This window comes from Stegastes partitus, unplaced genomic scaffold (assembly GCF_000690725.1).
Source record: "Stegastes partitus isolate 25-593 unplaced genomic scaffold, Stegastes_partitus-1.0.2 Scaffold1114, whole genome shotgun sequence".
Classification (NCBI taxonomy): domain Eukaryota; kingdom Metazoa; phylum Chordata; class Actinopteri; family Pomacentridae; genus Stegastes; species Stegastes partitus.
The window spans coordinates 221,078-246,263 of NW_007578845.1; the positions used below are offsets into that span (position 1 = coordinate 221,078).

The window sequence follows — 25,186 nt, forward strand, 5'->3', positions numbered from 1 at the left end:
TAGAAGACTGTAGTAATAGTAATGCTGCGTTTATTTATTTTATTTTATTTTTTTACTTTTTAGAGAAGTCTCTGTCAAATTATGATGGATATTCTCTAAAATCAATTCTCAGAGGTTCGTTGTATTTTCTCTCAGAGCCCTTTAATAAGTTAAACCAGCCATAACCATGATAAAATAAGAAGTACCACAAATCAGTGAGATTTCAAAATAAAGGTTTCTTTTTTTTTTCTTCTTTTTTTAGATAATTACATGGTTATCTGTTATTGATTCTACTGTAAATGGTTTGTTTGTTTGAATTTTCAGTTATATAATATTCAGTCTACTGTTTTGCATTAGTGCAGGAATGAGAGGAAACAAACGTGGTGCCAGAGTTGAGCGGCGGATCAGGGAACTGCATCCAGTGGAAGGAGGAGGAGGAGGAGAGAGGAAGTTCTCCAAAAGTTTTTTTTTTTTTCTTTTTTTTTTCCCCCTGAAAGGATTCTAGAGAAGCTCCGTTAGATTTTTCAGAAGAAGGGGTCTCGAGTAAAAGGAAGAAAAAAACAACGCTGGGGGAAGTTAAAGGCAGCGTCCAGAAGTTCATCCCTTCTTCTGACTTTTTGGGTGAAACCACATGAAAGACGCGAGAAGAGGACGCGTGTGTTTGCCTTTGTTCTGTGCGTTTTGCTCCTTTTCCAGCCTGAGAGGACTTAACACCATCAGAGGCGATGAGATGTGAGTGAGCTATGCCTTGTGGAAATGGACAGACTTTATCCAAGCGAAAACATGGCGTCTGCGTCCCGAGGCTTAGCTTCTTTTCCAGTCTGCTTGTGGCGCTCTGCTGCCTGGAGGTCTGGGGCTCCGGGCCGCAGGGGGACGGCGGCGGCGGCGGCGGCGGCCGGAGCTGCAGCCCGTGTCCCGTCAACTGCAGCTGCGCTCTGGTGGGGCCACAACCGTCCTGCGTCGTCAACTGCTCCAACATCGGGCTGGAAAGGGCCCCGGACATCCCGCTGGCCACCAACGTGCTGTAAGTAAACTGGATGTACAGAGGGGAGCTTTTTCACTCACTTTAACCAGTTTGGATCAGAACTGAATCTTTTAGGATCATCAACTCTTTTTGGATCATGCAACTTTTACTTTTTGAGCTTTTTTTTTTGGACAAATAAACTAATCTATAAAATCCACTAGGGGATGTTTGCTACAGTTTTTGGCACCACAACTTGGAGTTTGTTGTTATTTTTGCCACATCCTCCTCCTTCTGTCATCCTGCTTATGTAAATAGAGCTACATCAATTAACCAATCAGGCCTTACCTTTAATTAGTCAATTAGGCCTATCAATTTTAATCATTTTTGAGAGCAAAAATTTATTTATTTTTCTTGATCCCACCTCTCAAATGTGACTATTTTCAGTTATTCTTCTGAAAGTTGCTCATCTTTGGTTTTCAGACTGTCGGCCAAACAGACTTAATATGGCATGTTTTGGAAAGTTTGACAGGTCATTTTTCATAAATGTGTTACATTAGGCCTGTTAAATATCAAATTAATTAGCAGCATAATTGGCAGAATAGCCAATTATTTGTTGCCCCGTCATGCATAAGCGCCCTGACAGATGTGGCGGTTGGGTTAAGGTTAAAAGCCTGCATCAGACATGCACAGTGCACCAGTGTAGGTTACCAAGAACAAAGCATAGAAAAATACATAAATATACGTAAAAATATTCAATTCCGAGTTGCAAAAAGGATAATAACGGCTTTTGCCATGCTTGAAGGTTGCTTTTATTCATGAGGCCTGTAGGCTTCTGTCAAAGCCTGACTGCTAGTGACTGTGTGTACGGTTTGGCGTGTGCATGTGTGTGCGTCTCAGTTTTTTCAGTTTAAATGAGTCGGTCACCAGAAACGTGAACCTGGTGTTTGTGGTGCAGATCAGTCTTCAGCCTCTGCTGCAGCTGCAGCGAGAACATTCTGTTCTGTGCCGACAGAAGCCATATGTTATCCATTATTTATTTCCACTGAAACTACCTTTTTTTGTTTCAGTATTTGCTATATATACACACCAGACATATAATCAATGCGCATTATTTTGGCATTTGCTTTCTTTGAAGGCTTCACCGCATTGGCCTGTTGCTATTGTTTAGAGGTGTAATGGTCATATTTATGTCAACAGGTTTGCTTGATGTCAGAGTGATAGTATTCTGCACGAAAGAGGAAGAGTGAATGGTTTAAGTGCCACGTTAATTAGAGACAGATCCCGCTGCAGGATCTGTCTCTAATTAACGTGAATGTTAGCGTGTGTGTCAGACTGTATTGGAGCGTTAATGGCATCGGAGGTGACTGACTGTGAACATTACTGTCCTTAGTAATTTAGCCTTCTTGTCTCCTGCTCCTTCTCTACAGGCAGAAACGTGGGATTGAAATCAGATATTTTCCTCTTAATTAACTCTGATTTCATGGCAGGAAGCGACTTGGAGCCAAGATTCAGTTGAGAACTTAACAATATTCATTTCATACTGCTGCAGGCAGTGCTTGGCCTGTATTACCTACAGTATCCACTCATTATTTAAAGGGCAAAAAAAAGGCCATTTACTTGCAGGAACTCGACTGAATAATGGCCTTCAGTGTTGAAGGCCAAGAGATGAAAGTGCAGGATTCGAACATGTAATGCATGTAATGGTTACTCCCTCTGAAGTCACCTTTCGTCTTTCTCTTTCCACCGTCTTATTATAGACGAGGAGAACAGCGGGTTCAGTAAGGCCACCATGAGTCTTTAGAAGTGCATTCACAGCTTGATTCGCTGTAACTTGCTTCAAATTGACATTTTAGACATGTTGATAAATGGCATCTTGTAGATATTTTTTTATATATTTGTAATTGTAAAAGCTGTTGGTCCTTGTCAAGACTATTACAAGGTTGAAATTACAGCCTTGAAAATACAGTTATTTAAATCCCTTATTCCGTAGGTTTTATCCCCACAAGTAGGAATTACCTCTCTGTAGTTTTTTATTGGCACTGTTGTGTTGCTCACAGAACAAGATTGTCCCTTAAACATGCACCAAATGAAGCAATACTGTAGATGAATAAGACACAGTAATGAGTCCACAGCAATGCTGGTGGTATATGTCGTGGTATTTTACATGACTAGTTGAATGTCACTAAAGATTTTTACTCAAGTGCTGTACTTTCTTATAATCTGAAGTGCTCGTTCTTTGAGTGTTTCCATTTTCCTCGACACTTTCTTCATACGCATTTATTGAATCGTGTTTACCAGCAGAATAACTAGAAGAGAATTTATTGTGATTTTGTATTGTGCAGCAATGTGACCTTTAATTTACCTACAGTTGGTGTTCGCCACTTGACAGTTTCAGCAGAGGCAGCCTCATGAAAAATCTTTATGACTCCGGTTTCCGCATCTTGAGATGTTACTGTATTTTATAGTATTGTGAAAAAACAGCTAAAGCATCATTAACCTTCTGAACCCCAGCAGTTCTTGTTTGTTTGCCCCTGTCATATTTTTCAATGCTGTGAAGGTTCATTTTTCACTGCAGTATAAAGTTCTACACCTCTATGGAAACAGTACAAACATGACTAGAAGTAGAGGGAACACAAACATGCTCTTTGTGCAGTGTAGCAAAACTGAAAAAAACTGGAATCAACATGTATAATATTTCTCTAAGTGCCTGCAAGGGTTACTAACACTGGGGAGAAAATGTGGGAAATTTTTACAACTTGAATTTTTAATTTGAATAAACACCGCCTGCAGTTCAGCCCACATTTTGTCACAGCACTGTTGGTCACAGCAGAGTCACTAATGGCTTCATGGTAGCGCTATACTATAAATATTTCACTACTTATGTTTTTTTTGTTTTTTTTTACATCTTGTGTCTGCTCTGTGTAAACACAGCCTGCAGTTCAGTCCAGTTCAGTTGTGCAAAAAATAAAATAGTGAGCAAAGCAGTGAAATTTTGAGGAAAACATGTAGGATAAAGTGATTTTGATCAAATTCCACAGATGTACACTTAGAGTTGGTTACGTTTTCTGTCATGACTTTGCAGATGATTAATTCAAACATGTTCACAAACTGGAAAATCTGGTGATTCTTTCTGATTTTACAGTTTCTGGCTGCGATACATGTTGCAATGTTGACTTTTAAAAGATAATCCGTGTTTAAAACCTGCTGCTAGGTTTGGAGTTAATACATACTGTGGACCAATGTGCCTCTTGTGCTTGTTTTCTGTGTAATGATTGCTTTTCTTTGAGTAAAACTCGGTGCATTTCAAGAGTTATTGGTAAAACAGTTTTACCATCAGCTGCTTCTGCTTTACCTTCTCCTTCCCTCTACATTTGAAGGTTCCGGTACTATATTATTGCTGAAGCAAGAACATGTCACCTGTTCCTAAACTGATCAAACATCAGCTCCTGTCCTCGCTGTCTGTGCCCCTATCTGGCCCCAAATCTACATGCTATAGACACACCCTTGTTAAAAAAAAAAAAGTCATCCAGTGGCAGCGAAGTATTTTAACATACTGCAGAGTGCAGCTGGAGGAAAGCATTCCCGTTACACACCAGTCCATCTGCTCCAACCCACACACATAATAAAATCTCTTAACACTTCATAGGGCGAGTTTCGCAGCTCTGAAGTCACTTCTGGGAAATGCTCGTGGAATGGTTTTTAAAGTGCTTTTGTTTAGTATGCAGATTGCTGGGACACAGATCATCACAGTACTGCATGTCTCCTGGGACAGTAGACCGAGAAAGAGTATCACAAGTACAGTCAACGTTTGTCTAAAAATACTGAACACCTTGTCAGTTCCAAGTGGAAGATGGCTGCTGCCGTGTAGCACAATATGCGAGTTCATTTCTTCATCATCAGCAATAATGTCATCAGTTAGTGTTACAAACGTGCATTTCATTGCAAAAGCTTGGCCGCTTTAGTCCATATATTGTTAAATACTCTGTAGTTTCCCCCATGCTGCCAGAACAACTGATCCATTGGAGATGAGCCTATGGAGGTGTCCACTGTATCTGAAATTGGGCCATTAGCAGCGGGTCCTTTGAGTGCTGTGGGTTGTGGGGTCTTTGTGGAGACGGTTTGTTGCAGTGCATTTTATGGACGCTCAGTGGAATTACCGTCTGGAGAGTTTGGAGGCTACAGTGATGTTTTAAACTCTTTGTCATGTTCCTTGAGCAGTTTTTGTGGTGTAACGGGGCACATTGCCCTTCTGGGGGTGTCTGCTGCTGTGTGGGAGTGCTGTTGCCATCTTTATGGTGGTGGTGATGTGACACACATTAATGTGTAGATAGGTTTCTAAACTGAACTTTGCATCGTAGGGAGATATTATTCATGTAATGTTGGCGGTTTTAATGTTGTGGCTGATTGGTGTGTACCGTATACTAGGGCTGTTAATGGTTATCAGTCAATCAAATAATTGCTGTTAATAATTCAACCAATTTATTAAAAAAAAAAAAACTTGAACCAATAAGGTAGAACACAAAGGACATGCTTGTCAGAAAATGTGTTGTAGATTAGCTGTAGTACCTGGTTGTACCACATGGTGTAGCCTCTTACTGTTAAATGAGATGGGAGACTGCAGAGGACTATGATCAGTTCCATGTTGGCAATCAGAGAGCATTGTGGGGGTTTATCCTGCAGTGGGCCACCATGACAAAGACTTCTGTGGCGGTTAATGCCTTTTAGTCAGGGCTTATTTATTCAGTGCAGAATCTAAGAGGGCTGCAGTTTCATAACTGGGTGGGGACAGCGAACGCCACGTGTCCGAACTTCAAAGTAGTCATGGCAGAATATGGAAATTTGTCCAATCACTGCAATTCATTCTTTGACTGATAACAGTGATGACTAGTGATTAATAATATTATCTAAAACTTGCATCCCCCCTGTATAAACACAGTAATGTCCTTATTGTAGCAAACTGCACTTCTAAATAACTGTTCACTGTAAGTACAGAATACTTTCTTGAATAGATTTGTACAGGAGCTTTACAGTTTGAGTTCCATGAGATGCTGTGCAGTACAGTTTGTCAGAGTGCAGACGATGACTGTTTGTTCATGTGAGGGGGTAGGAAGTGTAAAAATACCGTAAAGAGTATCCAGCATAACTTACTTGCAAGTAAAGCAGTTTTTTTTTTTAGGCCGAGTAACAATGTAAAGTAATGATTTTGTCTGGGAATGAACCTTCGTCCACATTGTTGACGACTGTTGCAGTCCTAGGCAGCGCACGTTTGTCTGAAGCGTACACACACCCGTGGTCTCGCATACCACCGTCCTATCTGGTCCGCTAAGGAGAAATTTTGTGGTGTTACCATGGCAGCAAGATGCACAAACACACAGACACGCTGCAGGCATGGCGATGCGATTTTGAAACTATTTTATTTACTGGGAGCGGTTTCGTCTTAACTGTGGGTCAAGAGGCTTCGCAGCAGCTGTCGAGCAGCCGAGGCTCAATCTAGAATTTTCTCACTTTCTCCCCATCTTCAGTGTCTTTCCTGTTCTCTTCCTCCAGAGGTGGTTATCATCCATTTCACCACCTACACACGCACACTCACTGGCTTTAATGAAGTGGGAAAGGAAAGATTGGATGTACCGACCATATGCAGGGGAGAATTTGTTGTGTTACCATGGCGAAAGCAACTAATGACATCACCCACAGAAGTGCAGACATTCCAGGATGTCATAAATAAGAGAATGAGGCAAGAAACGGGGAGAGAAGAAGAAGAAGAAGAAGAAGAAGAAGGATATGAGGCAGCTCCCATCGCCTTCTCCACTGTGTGTGTGCGTCCGTGCACTTTGTACTTTGTGACTGCTGGTAACAGAAATGTCTCGGTTCATTATTAACTCAGTGAAGGGGCTCCATGACAGGCTGAGAAAGGAACTCATTTTCTGAAGAAAGCCTCTGTGTCTGTGGCTACATGCACCCTAATACATTTTCATATTAAAATAGTGATTGGAAAGGAAAATGATCCCCATCCTTACAGGTGTGAGGATTAAAAATGCATATCACATGACTTTTCTTGTACACTGGGCACCTGAGTGCTGCTGTAAACAAGAAGCAGTGAAGTTTTTAGCTTAATTGTGGAGAGCACTACAGAAAGAGAGATTTGTTGTCTTTGTTTCCTTCCTGTAAAAGATCACTTGACAGCGAATCAGGAAAGGACAGCTGCATTCCAAATCACATACTTTTTCTTTTTTACTTGAAGTACGTACTACAGCGGCCCTCACAAAGTATGTATTCTTTCGTGCGATGTGCATACAATTGAGACGTGCTACTTCGTCATAAAATTGCGCTGTAAAGTTTGACCATCGTAGTCTGTAGTTTGAAATGAGCTTTCATCAGTCTAGGCGCTCTCACGAGACACTGTGACATATGTAACATAACTTTGCAAAGATTGTGGTTCAGAATGGCCAGAAAAGCATGATGGCTTACGTACTACAAAATCCAACCAGCTGAAGTAGGACATCCAGGTATTTTTGGCATGCTACGTATTGGGACATATTAAATCTTTTTCTGGGTTACTGTGTAGTATAGTAGTGTGGATATTAGAATGCATCCATTGTTACTCAAAGACCCAATCAGCATCATTGTTTCTGCCCATCCACACTAAAATGCAATTATGACGCTTTGAATCCAAAACAGTTTGCACTGTTTCCAAAATTCTCGGTCATGTTTCATGTCAGAGCTGCAAGGTGGCGCAGTTGGTAGCACTGTTGCCTCGCAGCAAGAAGGTTGCCGGTTCGCGTCCCGGTGGGGGAACCGGAATCTTTGTGCGTGGAGTTTGCATGTTCTCCCCGTGCAGCGTGGGTTCTCTCCGGGTTCTCCGGCTTCCTCCCACACAGTCCAAAAACATGTTGAGGTTAATTGGTGATTCTAAATTGTCCATTGTGTGTGAATGTGAGTGTGCTTGGTTGTCTGTCTCTAAGTGTAGCCCTGTGATAGACTGGTGACCTGTCCAGGGTGTCCCCTGCCTTCACCCTGAGTCAGCTGGGATAGACTCCAGCCCCCCGTGACCCTAGTGAGGATTAAGCGGTCTATAGAGGATGGATGGATGTTTCATGTCGGTGTGAATGCTAGTAGTAAACTTCGCAAAAATTGTAGTGGTAATGTGTTGGTCCTACGGTGGAGCTTTGCAGATGCACGTCTGTCTGTTTAAGCTGTCTGCTGCCACTTGGGGGCGGCATCAAAAACATAGCTGGAAACATAGACTACCTTTGTTCCTGTTTGTGCTGTTGTAGCTTTTCTTTTTCTCACTGCAGAAAAAAAACTAAAGTCATGGAGTTTAGTGCATTGAAAACGAGTCTTGTTGCATCAGCAGTCAAAAGGAATGCATATAATCACATACATTGTTCATCATATCGAAAGGATTCTTTACCCTTCACGCATTGAGCCAACCCCTCAACTAATAGGCATTTAGCCTGGAGGCTGAGGGATGCAGCTGAAGCCCGTCTTAAGTAAATGTTTCATATCAGGTAATATCAATAATTACTGATCATTTACTATTTTATAAAAAAACAGCAGAAAAAAGGTTTATTTTGAGTTTAACCACCTTCATTTTTAATGTAGTCACTTTAGCGAGGCACACAGAAAACACACACACACACAGACACACACAAATATGATGTTCCAACATGTGTGCAATGTAAAATGGATTTGTAAAGGTGGGGTTCATCGAGATAGAACATGGTGAAACTGCTGCATCGCGCTGAGGTTCAGGCTCAGAGTGGATGGCCAGAACCAGGTGTTACCGGATGGGGAACCTGCCATTCACAGGCCCCCTTGCACACCCCAACATGATGTCCATCAGCCCTTAAAGCAGGTTGCCAAGAGTGCATCGCTCAGGCGGCGATGACGGGAGACACAAGGCGTAGGTGTTTTTAATTTGACCAAACAACTGGTGGCCACAAACCTCAAGAAACCTGTACAGAAGCATGCACCTGTGCAGGACTATAAGAGTGCCTTTTTTTTTGAGCTGGGTGTGTTAGTGGTTGTGTGTCGATGATACATCATCTCATTTGTCTTTGAAGGTTTGTAGCGCTGCCACTGCTTTCTCACTCATAACCTCCAACCAAAATACACTGCCAGGTCATCGTCAGAGCCCTACTTATGACCATGTGGGCATCATTCACGTAGTTGGCTGCACATTTTCCTGCAAAACTTCAGCCAGATGTGTTTACAGAGAGAAAAGTCTGGAAAGAAGGCAACCTGCAAACTGACAAAGGATAAAATACAGTTTTTGTTATATCATTGTAATTGTCTTGTATGAACCTCGCTGGAAAAACGAGTTCATTTTCATACCTACAGTGGAAGCTGTTTGTTGTTAGTTTTAAAGTTCTACATACTCACCTAAGCTACATGTTACATCACACTGACTATAAACCAAGTTTATTGAGTCTCCTAATTATACTACACGCTGCTTACCACCGGTTTCCGTCTGTAAGAGCTCATTTTAAGCTTAGGTTTGAATTTCCCCAAAACATGACATGTCACTTTGTCCGTGCATTCCAGTGTGTCGAATTTACGATATTTGGACTCTGGTTAAGTATTTAGACACTTAAGCTATGTTTAAAAATGTATAAATCTCATTGCATTTAACAGCAAAAAGCGACACAAGTTATGTTCATTTTAAAGAGAGGTGGTCCAGGCACACTTCTCATCCAAAATGTTGTATAAAATAACGTTTGTTAGGCTTTAAATGATTAAAAAAAAACAGATACAGATTTGAGAAACCAAGCATTCCCTTCCCTAAAGATCACAACTACAGTATTTTAGTGTTAAGTTTACCCTCCTTTAGCTTGCAGGACTGTTTGATTTTGTCTTGGTCAAGAATAAACCGGTTTATCTAATAGCTGTGCTGAAAGTTTCCTCCAACAAAGCTCCCAGTTCATCCACACCGGACTATCGGCAAACTGCTAATTTTCCTCCATCCAGGTGCTCTAAGGGATTTAAGTTGATCCTCATTCTGAGACTTGGATTTTCTCTTCGACAGAATGTGTTTTCTGCAGGCACCTGGTAAGCTATGGATCAACATCCTCCTGAAAGATGCACTTTTGCTCTTAAATATTTTTTTTTAAGCTGAGGTCTCAAGTCTCAAGTTATTGAATGCATCAATAAATGAAAATAAGCCTACACTATTGGGAGGAAAACAGCCGATTGACACTCGCACCTCCACGCTTTCCCGTAGGGTTGGAGTTCTTCCTCCGTCTCTCTCCACACACACTTTGTACCAGCACCTCCATACAGGCTGAAATTGCACTCATATGAAAATGAGTGTCTGTCTTTCTGTTCATGTTCTTCTGCAAATTTAATCTGAGCTGTCCTTTTCTTTGAGCTTATGAATGGTTTCCACAGTACTATTTTGGTTCTGTATTCATATGATTCATAAAGTATTTGTGAGTCTTATCTGGAGATTTTTGTTGATCTCTAAAGCAATCCTCGCTGCAGTTTCTCACCTGCGTTTTTCTTGACTTACCTCGGCAATTATTGTGTTTCAATCTGCTGCCGGTCTCTGTGGATCTGCGCCTTCTCCTGTCAGTCACAAGTCCTCCGCTTTGAAACTGCAGATAGTGTTTTGCTAAACTGTTCAATAGTGCAAATAAATTGTGTTTGACCTTTCTGCTGAGCTCACTTAAGCTGTGTTTGTCCTTTTGGCAGCTCTGTTTACCTCACATGTTCCATTGTAATTTATAGTGGCTGTGTGGTGGAAGTCGATCACCTTCACTCAGGTGGCCGTTAGCAGAGTAACCAAAGGTGTAGTTTGACACGTTAATTATGTTTCACTCAGCTCAGAGAGATATGCTCATGCATCCTGAAATGACAGCCTCATTTATTTTGTTGAAAATATTTGTTGACAACAGTGCTGTGTGTGTTTTCATTTTGATCAAATGGCAGTTTACCCAGCATTTTATGAAATAACCATATTAACCTCATGGAGGTTTGCTGTAGGGGTGGACACTCTGATCATTTTGTGCTGTGGATGATCCTTATATGATCTACTTTTTACAGGAATCATACAGATTATACTGTTAACCCTCTGAACCCACATTTGTACTCTCCCTGGGCTCATTTTTCACCTTTACAGTATAACTTGGTGCACAAGTCCTGCGCCTAAATGGAAACAGCATGACCATGGCTACAAGGAGAGAGAATTCAAAAACCCCTTTTGTGCACCACATAACAGTTTAAATACCATAAATCACACAAAAGTGACAACAAAAGTTGAATTTCTTTAGTACTTTATTTACAAAAAAAAAAAAAAAAATGGAATCAAGATGTTCAGCATTTTTATTGTGTGACCAATATTGAAAAAAACAGTGACTTTACATAATACAGATTTTTGCTACAGCAGTTTCCATTCTGTTCTCCTCTTTGCTTTGTGTAGAAACAGCTGAAAAGTCCTTGGATTCTTGCCATGTGACGGTTGTAGCAGAAAAGTGATTTTAGTAAAATATTCCAATTTTAGGCTCAGATTTTGACAGTTTACCAGAAGGACCATTGGAAACTTGAAAACCTGGAAATTCTTCCAGTTTTTACAGTTTCTTTATTTGATGAATGGTGTAATTTCTATATGTTTTTATAGGAAAATGCACTTTTTAACCCAATTTTATGTTCCCGTGCCTGCAGATTGGTATTACTGACCTGCAGCTGGTCATAAAATTACATTGTGTGTCATATTAATACCTGCTAAAAATGTAATTATTTTACAGATATTTGACATTATTTTAAGTTTTTACAGCTTCTGGACATTGTTCTAGTATTCCACTGTTTTTTCAAGTTTTTTATTATTTCATTTTCCTGTAGCCCTCATGTTTTTATGTTATGTTTTACAGTATTTTTTCTTACAGTGTAGACTTAAAAAGTAGATGTACAAAGTCTGTAATTTGCTCATTCACTGCTCCGCTGTCTGTCCTGTTGCTCAGTGTGTTCTAAACAACCACACTTTTACCAAATATGTGGCTACATATGAACTCAGGAATAATGAAGATTTCACCCCATGTTGGACACTGGAGAAGTGAATTGTATGTATGATATATTTATGCGATGCACAGATCAAATCAGTGAGTGCATTCTGGCTGAGTAACAAGCAGTGGGTTGCAGCTGCATGTTTTGCTGTGCAACAGAGAAACGCACAGCGACAACACAGCTTGCAGATACGTTGATTGTAACTACAGCAGACAGAAATGAGTTCAAAAGCGAGTGATAGATGTTGTTGGAAAACTCCACAAATTACTGGGGCTCCATGAAATACCAGTATTACCCTGAACATTTTTTCCTAATTAAAGGAATTCATCATGACACTCATGGATGACATATGCGGTGAGCTTGCTACTGCTAATGCACGGCTTCTGAGCTCAAGGCTCTATGATGAATGAAGTCGTGTAGGGTTTCTTACATTAGACCTCCATTATAGATTCTTTCAGGATTTTGCCAATCGAGGCTGATGAATGGATTCTTCTTAGGGAAGCACAAACAAATATCTTTTCAATTGCAGCTGTTCTTTCTAAAAAAATAAGCCAACCCTATGTAAAATCCATCCATCCATCCATCCATCCATCCATCCATCCATCCATCCATCCATCCATCCATCCATCCAAAAAAAAACCAGCAAAGAAAATGAAATAAAGCTTAAGCAATAGAGGAGAAGCCTGCACAGATTATATCCTGACTGTATTACTCGAAATACATTTTTTACTCGCTAAACTGCTTCACAGCAAAAGTGTGAAACGCATTATCGCAGGTGTTGATCACAGAGGAAACATTTGACTTTTGCCCCAGATCAACAAAACACTTCCCTCCCTGTTTTTACTTTGCCTGTAGAAATAACTGGTGAGTGTAATAATTGGATTTTGTTCTCTGAATTGAGATATAAACAGCCAAGACATGATTGTTTATGTGTCCATGGTGTGTTCATGCTGCATGAGTTGCCGCCGCCTGTGTTTGTGAGAGAACTGCAGAAACACATCCTGTTTGTGTAGTCTGTTCACATTGGGTGCAGAGAGCTGAAGAGTTTAAGGCATGCTGGAATAAGACTCAGCTGTGCATGGGCTAAATGTTAATAAGGGTCTTTGAGGCTGAAAATGGAAAATTGGTTTGTTAGCCTCGAAACTTGAAATTGCAGCTCTGCCAGAAATCGAATGGAATGCAAGTCAGCAATGTGTTTCATTTAGATGCAGTGTCAAAAACGTGTTTTAAATTCATTGCAAAGAGTCCACTTTGCATTTTTGAGTTAAGGAATGTCCATTGTTTGCCAGTACTAAACAGGAAATACCTATCCCATCATATTCTGATGCAACCTTGTCGCAACTAAAAGAAAATAAAACTGAAACATGACTGTAAAAATGAGGAAATAATGCAACACTTGCCTCATTTGTAAGCCTGCAGTGGAACCACTGTTGCTAAGTGTATACAGAAAGTCAACGATGGAGCATTGAGGGTGTATCATGCCGGTAAAACTGAAACCAATTCAACAAGCAGAAAAGCGCTGTGAGCAGAGATAAGAGACGATGAAGTGGTGCAGTCTGTTGTCAGTTGATAGTGTGAAGGACTGAGCCAGCAGCCAACCTCTGTTGTCGAGAGTCGCTGAAACTTCTCTCAGTGGTGCTGAATGCTTATTTAACTGCTGGGTGACAGACTTCATTATTGTGCTCTCTGTCGTTGACGCCGTTTGTGTTTCAGTCGTTGAATCCGTTCATGTGGAGCTTCCAGCTTTTACAAGCACGAGACAAATGAGACGACAGTGCTGCTGAATGCCTGTAGCCAAACGCATTAGAACCCAGCGTGGGGTCCACAGTGGAAATATGCAAATGCACTGTAAAGTGTCGGCTTTACACAGATTTATGTCACACATTGTTGTGTTCTGGACTGCACCACCAACATGTTAACATGGTGCAGTATGAAGAGCAAGCTGACCTCTTTCACTTAATGTAACTCGATATATTTACTCAAGCACTGTACTTATGTTAATGCATTTATGACTTATGTCCATGCTGTGCTACTTTCTGTTTCTACTCCACTATTCTTTGGAGGCAAAAACTGTACTTTAGCTGCTAGTTGTTGTGCAGAATCTCATTATTATTATTAGCGATACGGCCTGATCTCAAAACTCAGGATCAGAGCCGATTAAGGTGCTGATTGGTATTGGAACAACCCTGAGCCCGATTCTTTGTTTACGTCTGCTGTCATACAGGTGTCGTAAAGGGAGAGCACACTTTGTAGCAGGACAATGGGGTCTAAGATATAAAATTTTTCTTAAACAATAATTTGCAGCTTTATTAATCAATTGCCAATAATGTGATAACAGCATTTAGGCAAATTAGTCCTGTGCTGTTAATGCTGTTAACGGTCAATGGGCACATTATTTAGCCTGCAATAACAGCTCTGTTACTCATGGCATTAGGCTGTAGAATAGGTGTTCTAGTTGATCCCAGCTTGTCTTGAAAACATGAGTTCTGGTCAGAGGACCTTGAGCATCATGCAAGTCTTTGTCATGGTGGCCTTTCGCGAGCTAAACCCCTCACAGTGCTCTGTGATTGTGAACACAGAGCTGCATGTAGTCCAAGTGACCATGTCCTTGGGTTGTCTCAGTTACAAACAGTTAGAAGGTGATGTAACCAGGTACTACAGCTAAACTATCCATCTACCTGTTGAGCTGCTGGCTTGCACGAAAAAAATAGAGTTTTTGTCATCGTTCGGAGCTTGTAGAGCTATGTAATAAATAGAACTAACTACATTTCAGACAAGGCCTTTCTGGAGCTTTGCAATATGATCACGTACAACATGGAGCAGTGTGGATGCAGAAATGCATTTTGCAAAGCTTTTCATTTGTCAGGCATATACTTTGGATTTATTTCAACGACTTTATTGTACTTGAAGTGTGTATTATCTAGGAAAATGGGAACAGATTGGGATTGGTATCAGCAGATACTAAATATTAAATGACTTTGATCGAATCGAGTGCAAAAAAACTGAATTAACACTATTGTTAATACAAAATAATGAAATTAACTACCCAGCAATTTCTAAAGTAAAAAAAAAACCTACCTGATGTACACATTAACGACTGATTGTTTATATTTCAATACTGTAATCATAATGATTCTGAAATCGGCCATTTTGCATGACTGCTTTTACCGCTTATGCACTTTTAGGGATATTTTGATGCCAGTACTTTTACTGAAGTAGGATTTTGCATGCAGGACTTTAACTTGTAGCAGAACATTTCTACACCGTAGTATTACTAATGTTACTTAAACACAGGAGCTACGTACTTCTTCCATGACTGCTACTCATTATAGCATTGCTGACTAGTGCAATGAGGCTCTGGATGAACATGTGTGTGTGCTTAGGTATATTTATGTCAGTGAATGGGAATGAACTGAAAACATACATATATGCAACGTTAACAACAGTATATATATATATATATATCCCTCTTGAGGTTTGACATTTGTCATCTCCAGTGTGTGCGGGCGCTCACTGATTATGTTCACAGTGTTTTCAACCAGAACAGACATCGTCAGATGAGTTTGTGTACTGTGTGAAGGATTTTGGGGCTCTTAGTCATCTTTTGTGGCACGTACCTCTTATTTGTGATGAGTTTCAGTGTATTTGTTCAAAAGCATTAATTAAAATGAGACAGAAATTGCATTAATTGTGTAGTCTTGTTACTACTTCCTGGAGGCATTACTGTAACTCTAGCCTGTGGAAGCATAGAAAACCACTGATTCCCAATATAATTTGCCTCCTTTATGGAGATTTCCTCATTAGCTGCACAACATTTGTGTAGAAGCACATCATCTGACAAAGCTACAAAGAAAAACCTGGTTTACGTTCAAATCTCTTACCAGTGATGATGCCACCTTTGCCAACATAAAGGAGATGGACAACCAGATTGTAGTGTAAAAGAAATCAATTAGCATGCTTTTGTGGCATGATGGTGACATTAATCAGACTCAGAAGGGCCTTTATTGTTTTACATAATAATTTTTCAGGCGGTCACACATGTGTGCTGCCAGAGTTGAAATGTAAATTACAGCCCTTATTTCCATGTTTATTTTTAGACTTCAAAGAAGGAGAGACGACACTTATAGACAATGCAAACATAAAGCAGCAATCACAGGCCTTTTTGAAAACAAAGCATAGGGGGATGGCGAGTGCAGCTCAGACAGCACATAGACCAGGTGGAGCCACTCGTTTTTTTTTTTTTGAGTAAAGGTCACACAAACAAGATCATTATTCTTTTATGCTCTTAACCAATTTTCAATTTGTTCATTTAGATCTGTGTTTCTTTCAGCTTTTGATTTTGCACGGTGAGACATATCATTTCATCGTTTCGCTTCTCTAAATTGCATCCTTTGTTTGTGAAGACTGTTGTGATTGCCATATCATTTTGATACTGATGATGGAGAAATCCCTGCTGCTGATGGTTTACGTGTGCTTGTTGCAGTACATTACATTCATTGTCTTTAAGAGACTTGTTGAGAACAGCGTACTGATGATGGGTGACTGAAATAAACAAGGCAAGCAGAAGTAGTAGCAGGTTCCACTATGCCATCCATACATGTATTTTCCATTTGCTGGCGAGCTTTCAGGTATCTTTAGCAGTTTTTTACTTTCCTGGTATGAAATTAAAGGAAGTGTCTCATGTTCAGTTTTGATAAAATGTAAGTATAGAGGAAAGATTATTCAAATCTTTTGAAGTCATTTTAGTCTTCACTAATTGATTTGATGAGTATGAAAATTATTAAATCATATGATGTGCTCCTCACATTCGCCAGATTTTAACCCAGTGGAACACATGTAGGGGATTTTGGACCAACGTGTTAGACAGAGCTCCCCATCAGTATCATCAAAACACCAAGTGAGGGAATAGTTCTTGGAAGAGTAGTGTTCATCCCTCCAGTGGGGTTCCAGAAACTTGGAAAATCAGTGGAGTATTGAAGCTGTTCTGATAGCATGTGTCGTCCCACCACCTCACTGTGACACTACACAGTATGTTGTTTTTTGTCATTATTATTAAAGTAATTTTTTTGGCCTTTATTTAAGAGTGTAGTCGAGAGAGAGAGAGAGACAGGAAAGTGGGAGAGAAGAATGGGGGAAGGATCTGTGGAAAACGGCCATGAGCAGGATTCAAACTCATGACCTCCTGGTCGGGGACTATAGCCCCTGTACATGGGATGCCAGCTCAACCACGTGAGCTATAGCGGTGCCCCGTATGTTGGGTTTTTGTTTTAATTTGTCACCTGTTTGTATTTATAAGCTAATACACGCACAAATTCTGCATGGCAGCAGATACCCATTTAGGCTGGGATATAAATTGACTATTACGATTTCACTGGATTGAGTCACTGTAAAGTAATGCGTTTGCTGAGTGGCGGCTTTTGGAACAGATTTGGAACAGATCAGCAGGTTTGTAATTACTGATTTCAAGCAGCAAAGATTGCAGTGTGCAGAGCTGCTCAGCATAAAATTAGGCCCGCATTTAATTATTTTAACCCTTGCTATAAAATCTTCAGATGCTGACTTCCAAGTTCTCACTGCTCCTTATAAAATGTACACAAGAATATGGAGGTAATTTACACGTATTAATATAATTTTTGTGCCGATGTGAAACCTAACATCACGACTGAGACCTTACCTGACTGTCTCATTTGCCTGTAGCAGCCTGCAGATTGGTTTTCTATGTAAAGGAAACTTGCTGGGGAAATCCAGACGATGTGACTGCCATGCCTTTTTCTGGGCCTCTGTTCCAGTCCCCTACAGCGGCAACAGTGTGCAACACTGAACTAATGTCAGCTTAGAAATGGAGTTTGCTAATGTCAAGACATGACTGGTTCCAAGCACAACTTTGACCCCAAAACAAACTCCACCCAAGCACAAAAAATGTTTTAAAAGTCATAGTCGTGAAGCCGGTCTGAGCAAATAGGAATGTCACAGACGTCAAGGGACAGCCAGTGTCAACATCAGCAGGGTATTAGATTCAAAGAGGGAAAAAACATGCTGTTAGTCAAACGAGACTCTTGAATAGCCTGGCCTGTCTCAAAGCTTTATTTTCAGTTAAATATGACCTCAAATATAGTTTACAGTTGAATTATAATACCACTTCAGTTTACGCATCCATCAGCGGGATGGCGACCAATCATGTTCATTCTCATATATGCCACAAAAACAAGGGTTCCTGAATGTTACCTTTAAAGGCCCCATACGGTGCCCATTTTCAGCAGATTAATTAAGTGTCACATGTCCCCACATTGACCCCTACAGTTTCAGTTTTTAAGCTCAAAACACTCCAATGATGGTTCATTTCACCATGACTGTATGACCCCTGGTTGTGGGGATGTTCTAAACAGACTGTTTTGCTCTGAAACCAACAAGCTGCTGCTGTTCCCGCCCCCTTCAGGAACAATATCTGTTTAACACCTATTGGTTAGTTACATGTTACATAGCAGCGGGTTCGAATTCTTGCTTGCATGTAAAGCTGGGAGGCTAACTATTTGTTGGGAAGCTTTAGAAACAGCAGAAGTAAAAGTTTTTATATCTTAACACCTTCGTAACACAATAAAAATGTTTTTTCACCATTTGGATCCTTTAACACCAGAAGTATTGTGGTCCATTTATGGCTTAAGCCCACAGTTTATGGCTTAAAATATGTGGGACTGACACGGGTTCATTTACCAGAAGAGCAGTGAGCAATAAGTTTCGTTTTCCCTGCATGCATTGACAGCATCTCAGTGCGCGTGTGCGAGTGCATCGCTCCTTGAGTGAGTGTATTAAAACCGCTGCACACAGCTGCCCTTCGCTTGCCAGTTGGACACCAGACAACCCAGGCAGCACTAGCAGCAGCAGCAGCAGCAGCTGGAAAAATGGACAGAATGTTCTAAAGGGGAGAGGAGAGCTGTGAAGCTAAAAGTTTTAGACCTTCTCCCCAGCTTCTTGCCCCTTTCCCCTAATTTCATGCTCCCTCTCTTGTTTCCTCACGCAGCGGGGAAAGTACCTAACTACCCCTGTCACCCCCGTCCCAGCCCTGAGATGCAGGCTGGCAGCTCTCAGACGAAGCTGGGCCGAGCTCGGACGGGCCCCCACGGGACAGGCAGCCCACAGCGTGGCGATTGTTCCCAACACCTGTCCTGCGTCACTCACTGCTGCCGCCTCCCCCCGCAACAATTTCTCCTCTGCTTCACCTTCACACCTGCCTTCTCCTCCCGCAAGTCCATCGCTCGTAACTCCGACCTCCTTCCCGTCAGACTCTCGCAGGCCTGTAGAGCCTTTGAATGTAAACAAAGCAGCACCAGAAGGAAAAAAAAGAGGAGAGAAATCAGTAGAAGTGAGTGGGGGAGGGAGGGAGGAATCAGGAAGGGAGGCTGAGGAGGGATGAGAGCGACCACAGAGGAGTCTGTGTTTAGTGGGTTAGTGGAGCGCCGGCCTGAGCTCGCAGGGACTTGGACCCCTTCGCCATCACTCCGTCCTGCGACGCAGCTTTCATCATCTTGTTATTTTTTGCGCAGATAGACTGAAGATGAAGACATCAATCTTCCTTAGGAGCCTTCTTTGTCTTTTTCATTTCCTTTTCGCTTCAGATTTATTCTTTCCTGCATTGCCTCCAGAGGCCATGCCCACTCCTCCTGTGTCAGTCAGCGTGTGTGTGTGTGTGTGTGAGAGATTGTGTGTGTGTGTGTGTGTGTGTGTGTGTGTGTGTGTGTGTTCTCATCCTCCGGCTCAGAATAAGTGGCACCAGACAGGCCTTATAAGGAGTTGTTAGATCATTGGCCACACCGTTCGCAAACCAGAACCATATGTGTGCCGTGTGTGTGCGCTTGTGTGCAGGCCTATACCTCAAGTGTGCGTAAGTAAAACCATGTGTGTCCAGAGGTAGCCGAGAGAACGGGAGTCTGTTGCTAATAGACATGGTGAAGGTCACATTATATGGTCATGTTAAACACTCATACATGCGCACATTCTCTGTTTAATCTCCTCTTGTCCGTGCGACGTTGCCCGTTAGGTGTGAAAGACGGCTTTCATATGTACAACACACACATTCTTTGATGTTGAGAGCATTACATAAAGCGAGGTGTCGGACTAATGTGTGAATGATCATCTGGTGGGTGGAGCGTCTTTCTGCTGTCCTGTTTCATCCTCTGATGGGTTTAGCAGAGGAGAAATCTCTCTCTCTCTCTCTTTTTCGGTCTCCATCTTTCTTACACAGCTTGTCTGGAATGTACAGATGTTTCCTTTTGGGAACGGGCGTCCTGGTCTGTTCACACAAAAAGAAAAAGAGTGTGAGAGAGAAGAGAGGGAGCGCACAGTCCCATACACTCCAGCTCATATTTTCTCTGCAGCAGATTGTCTTTCTACATTTTTTTTCTTTGCTGCAAAATTAGCGTCTCCTGAACATACACAAGCCGAGAGCAGAAATGTGACACTAATGCGCCTTTTAAAAATTGAATTTATGGCTTTTCTGCAGACCGGCAGTGTCTTGTTGTCTTTTCTCTCACTCGTGGTGTTGTTTGTCATCTCGCAGCTTCTGGCTTCTCGTCTCTTGGCTCTTTATTTGTTCTTTTTCTCTCCCTTTTGTCTCGTTATTTTCATGTGCAGCTGAAACTTTGCACACAGAGGAGACTCGGCTCGGCAGCTCACATCCACAGCTGAGCAGACTCAATTTTCTGACTTCCTTAGTAATTAATCCGCTGGTTTTTTCCACTGATTGCAACTCCAGGTCGGAGATTATGGCATGGAAATGTTTAGCTACTGTACAGTACATCTTGTTAACAACATGTAGTGTACAGTGGTCGTACCCCACCAGGGATACAAGTACCCCAGGGGGTACTTCTGCAGTCGCCAGGGGATAAATGTAAACAGTATGAAAAAAGAAGGAATTGAGGATTAGTTGGTTCCACATTAACTAAAAATAAGCAGTAGCCAAATGTAAAGCACACATCATTAAAATAGATAAGAAATTATGAAAACATGAACATATGGTTAAAATAAAGACCTATAGGTCAAGAGTTGAACTGGTTAGCCAAAACTGTGTATATATGACTGGATAATGTTCACTAAAATTATTCCTAAACAGTTGAACCTGTCAACTAAACATTGGATAAACAGTAGGAAAATGTTATTCCAAAATATGGATAAACTGTTGAAATAGTTAGCGAAGCATATTGGATGAACATTTGGAAAGTGTTAGCTAAAATCGTGAATAAACAGTTAAAACTATTAGCTTAAAATATAAATAAACAGTCGGAAAATGCTATTCCAAAATATGGATAAACTATTGAAATAGTTCACGAAGCATAATGGGTGAACATTTGGAAAATGTTAGCTAAAATCGTGAATAAACAGCTAAAACGATGAGCTAAAAATATCAATAAACAGTTGGAAAATGCTATTCCAATATATGGATAAACAGTTAAAATTGTCAGCTAAAGTATGACTTAACAGTTGGGAAATTATAATTACAATTATGGATGCACAGTTGAAATAGTTAGCTAAACATATGAATAAACTGTTGAAATTGTTAGCTAAACACAATAGATAAATAGCTGGACAAATATTACTAAATTATTGATAAACAATTTGAAAATTCTAACTAAAATTACAGATAAACTGTTGAAATTGTTAACTTAAATAAAATAATTGATGATGTCAACTAAAATTATATTCAAGCAGTTCAGAGCTGAAAGTAATGAATAAATGATAAATTATTTACTGAAACTAATTTAAAAAAATAAATAAATAAATAATAGCTGAGATTAAACAGACTTAAACATTGACTGTTCAAGAGGATGCACAAATATTTTAACAATATCTGCTGTTGTGTAATTAAGTCTTAAATCATATTTAATCGTCATAAGAGCTGGACCAGTAAGTTGGAGTTGTGATTTTTAAAGAAACAAGGCATTGGTATCGAAAAATACCATTGTTTGTTGCAATTCTTTGATAATCAAATTTAAGGACTCTTAAAAAAAAAGACACATGTTTATGTTATTTTTTCATGTAAATGAAAATCTGTATGTCAGTAATGGCTTTAAAAATCTACTGATCACATTAATGTGCATTTTTAATGTTGTCAGATAATGTTAAGAAGTGAAGACGGGATTTATTGTGATTGCAGAACCTTATAAAAACATATATATATATATATATATATCGAACAAGAAGAAAAGCAGGCCATTGATATAGTAGAAAAAGTGTGTGACAAATATCCTTGTTCTCATCTGAGTCTTTATTCCTCAGATTTGATCATATGAAAGTAACCAAAAGTATTACAGATGATTTTTTGATTTGTGCCAAGATGAACTCTGTTTTCTGGTTCGAACTTCATCTCTGCTTTCATCTTGTCACTGATTTAAAAAGAAAGAGTGAAAGCTTGTAAGTGTGGTTGTACCTACTTTGTATAAGAGCAGAAAGGACCAGAAAAAAATTATAACTGGCCATGATGTTGACTGAATGAAGATACCATGTGAGCGTGACATTTACAGTATTGTTTCCTCTTTATTCTACCGGTCCTTCAGCGCCCAGCAGCACACACGGCTTTATTTCACTTTGTATGATTTTAAGTTGAATCTCAGTGAGTCAGATACTTAACTATGTGAACTATCACATAAGTAGGCATTTCACATGTTCTCATCCACGGTGAAGGTCTAAAGCTAAATAACATTTCACAAAAGTAAATTTCTGAAAGAGGACTGCATATTTTACATAATACTGCTTATACACAGCGCATTCTTCTACATTCTAAGAAAATCATCCTGATGATTCAGAGTTTAAACATGAAGTCTGTTAAAAAATCAAGAACATGGGGATTTAAACAACATTTGCAATGCAGGGAGGGTGATATTCATTCTTGATAAACCTCTCTTATCGCTACCTCTGCAGCCTCAGTTCTGTTTTTGTCTTTTCCTCTTGTGAGTTAAGCAATTTCATGCAAGTGCATCACTGAATCACTGCTGCAGCTCCTCTTTCATTTAGTTAATTTCCACTATTTAATTATAACCCCTGAAGGCCTGTGCTTTTTTTTTTTTTTTAATTTTTCACATTTCCACCTGAAAAAACAACCCAAAATTCAGCAACAGTAACAGCTGCAAAAACTGCACCGCCAAAATGAGCAGCCTCAGGCTCCATAGATAAGAGACACTTGGGAGAATTTTCAAATTCAGCAAGTCACCTTATCCTTATCGACAGGCCAAAGTGAGATGTGAAAAAACAGCCATCAGTGACGTTTTTTAAATTCTCCCTAATCAAAACCGTAAACTAACGGCCTTACACCAATAAATCACTAAACTCTGATGCTGTTGAACCGGTTCTGCTGAACATATCTCACTTGGCAAAATGAAACAGGTTGCATTTTTTAAACAGACATTGCAGGAGGGGGACCTCCAGGGCAGATGAGTTAATGAAAAAATAATTGAGGTTATGCAACCGGAGGTGTTCGGGTGACTGTATTATATTTTCTGCCACTGTCTACTAGCTCTCTTCAAATAATAGGCAGAAGAAAAAGAAATAACTTTGCATGCTGCTATGTAAATTGGGAGAAAGTAGGAAGCTCACTGAAACAGTGTAATCAAAAAAATCCCATGTTGTTGTTAGTGGTGTATTCACTGACTGTGTTCATATGACCGATGTCTCGCTTTGCACTAATTTTCTAGCCTCCAAGCAATGACATTATATTGGAAATGACTTTTAACATGTTTTTACAATGCTTTTTAAATGTGGATCTGTTGGTTTGTTCCTGCAGAGATCTGTCCAAGAACCACATCTCCTCTCTCGATACCAGCCTGCTAGATCGTCTCACCGGCCTCAAAGAGCTGTCAGTAAAAACCAACCCAAGTCTGTCTGTCATCGATCAATGTGATCATTTATCTAAATAAATGTACATCTGTCTGTCAGGTATCTCCAAGGGAACAGGATCAATGTTCTTCCCAGAGGAGTCTTCTGCTGTGGGCCGCTGTCAGTCCTGTGAGTATGAAGTCTGGGGGAGATGTGGATCTGGCAAATCCAGAGTTTAGACGAGAGGAAAACAGAGGAGAATGGGGGAGGAGAAAAGAGAGGAGAAGAGGGAAAGGCTTGGTTTAGTCTGGATTTAAATAGGCAGAAATCCTGGGACCAAGCTAGCTAGACCAGAGAGCATTCACATAAAAAAATACAACCCACATACTGCACACACACACACACACACACACACTAATCACAGCACGATTAAGTTCAATTACAGCTTACTGCTCCAGACTCCCACTGCCTCCCTCTCTCCATCTGTCGATCTCCCCCCTTCCTCCGTCCATTACCTTACTTCTTCCACCCATTCAATGGCCGTTTAAGCACATGTTTGTGTGCATGCGTGTGTGTGTGTGTGTGGGTGTGTGTGCGTGTGTGTGTGTGTGTGTGTGATGAGAGAAGACTCTGATGGTTTCCATCAGTTCCTTCCAAAACCACCACACAACGGCCCCATTATGTAGCCTTCTGGATGGAGGAGGGAGGCAGCGAGGAGGAGATCATGAGTGGAGAAGGAAAAGGGAGAAGACGGAGAGAGAAGGAAAAGGGGGGGAAAGAAAGCGAGGAGGATGGAAACAATGGGGATGGATGGAAACAGGAGGGAGAAATATAAAAATTTTGAAAGCTCAGCAATTCAGTAGTTCAAGGATTGAGGTTGTATTGTTGTTTAATCGTTCCTTTCTGCGTTGTTCTATAGTTCTTCTGAGTCATTTTTGTGTAACAAAGACGTGAGAATGCCCCTTTCTTTGATAAACACCTCTAAATGTCACTTTGCATCAGTGTAGATTAGATAATAATGGAGGAGAAAATGTTTCATTCAACAAATTACACAATGATTGGCTTCAAGCTTGTCATTCAGCGACAACTCCAGGCACACGCAACTCCAGTGAAATGACAACACGACGGTAATTACCAGAAATGTGTGCTGCTGAAAAAGTGAAGGAGAAAGACTTTTTGCTTTAATGTCAACAGTGATTTGTCTCTTTGTTTCTATCAGTGATTTGAGCAACAACCAAATCACCACCATAGAAGAACGGATATGCGACAACCTGTGTAATTTAACTCAAATGTAAGTATTCGCAATTCTTTGATGAACTCTGTGTTTCTGAGCTTCTGTGTCTCTACAATAAATATAGAAATGATGTAAGCACACACACACATGCGCTGATCGGCTACAGCATTAAACCCAGTGACAGGTGAAGTGAATGGTATTGACTTGTC

At 40.5% G+C, this 25,186-nt stretch overlaps 1 protein-coding gene across 1 annotated transcript; it reads left to right on the forward strand.

The window, feature by feature from the left end:
* Positions 1-456: 456 nt before the first annotated feature.
* Positions 457-25,161, forward strand: LOC103368030 (leucine-rich repeat-containing G-protein coupled receptor 5-like). Its single transcript, XM_008296263.1, has 4 exons — positions 457-1,003; positions 23,712-23,783; positions 23,864-23,932; positions 24,963-25,161. Exons 1-4 carry the CDS (start codon positions 723-725, stop codon positions 25,036-25,038), a joined length of 498 nt encoding a protein of 165 aa, XP_008294485.1. The 5' UTR covers positions 457-722; the 3' UTR covers positions 25,039-25,161.
* The last annotated feature ends 25 nt before the right edge of the window (positions 25,162-25,186 follow it).

Excerpts from the sequence above, each read along its gene's own strand:
- LOC103368030 (XM_008296263.1), top strand. The coding sequence starts at position 723 with ATGCCTTGTGGAAATGGACAGACTTTATCCAAGCGAAAACATGGCGTC. Across the intron at positions 23,784-23,863 it reads CTCACCGGCCTCAAAGAGCT|GTATCTCCAAGGGAACAGGA; the intron begins GTCAGTAAAAAC and ends TCTGTCTGTCAG. Across the intron at positions 23,933-24,962 it reads TGTGGGCCGCTGTCAGTCCT|TGATTTGAGCAACAACCAAA; the intron begins GTGAGTATGAAG and ends TGTTTCTATCAG.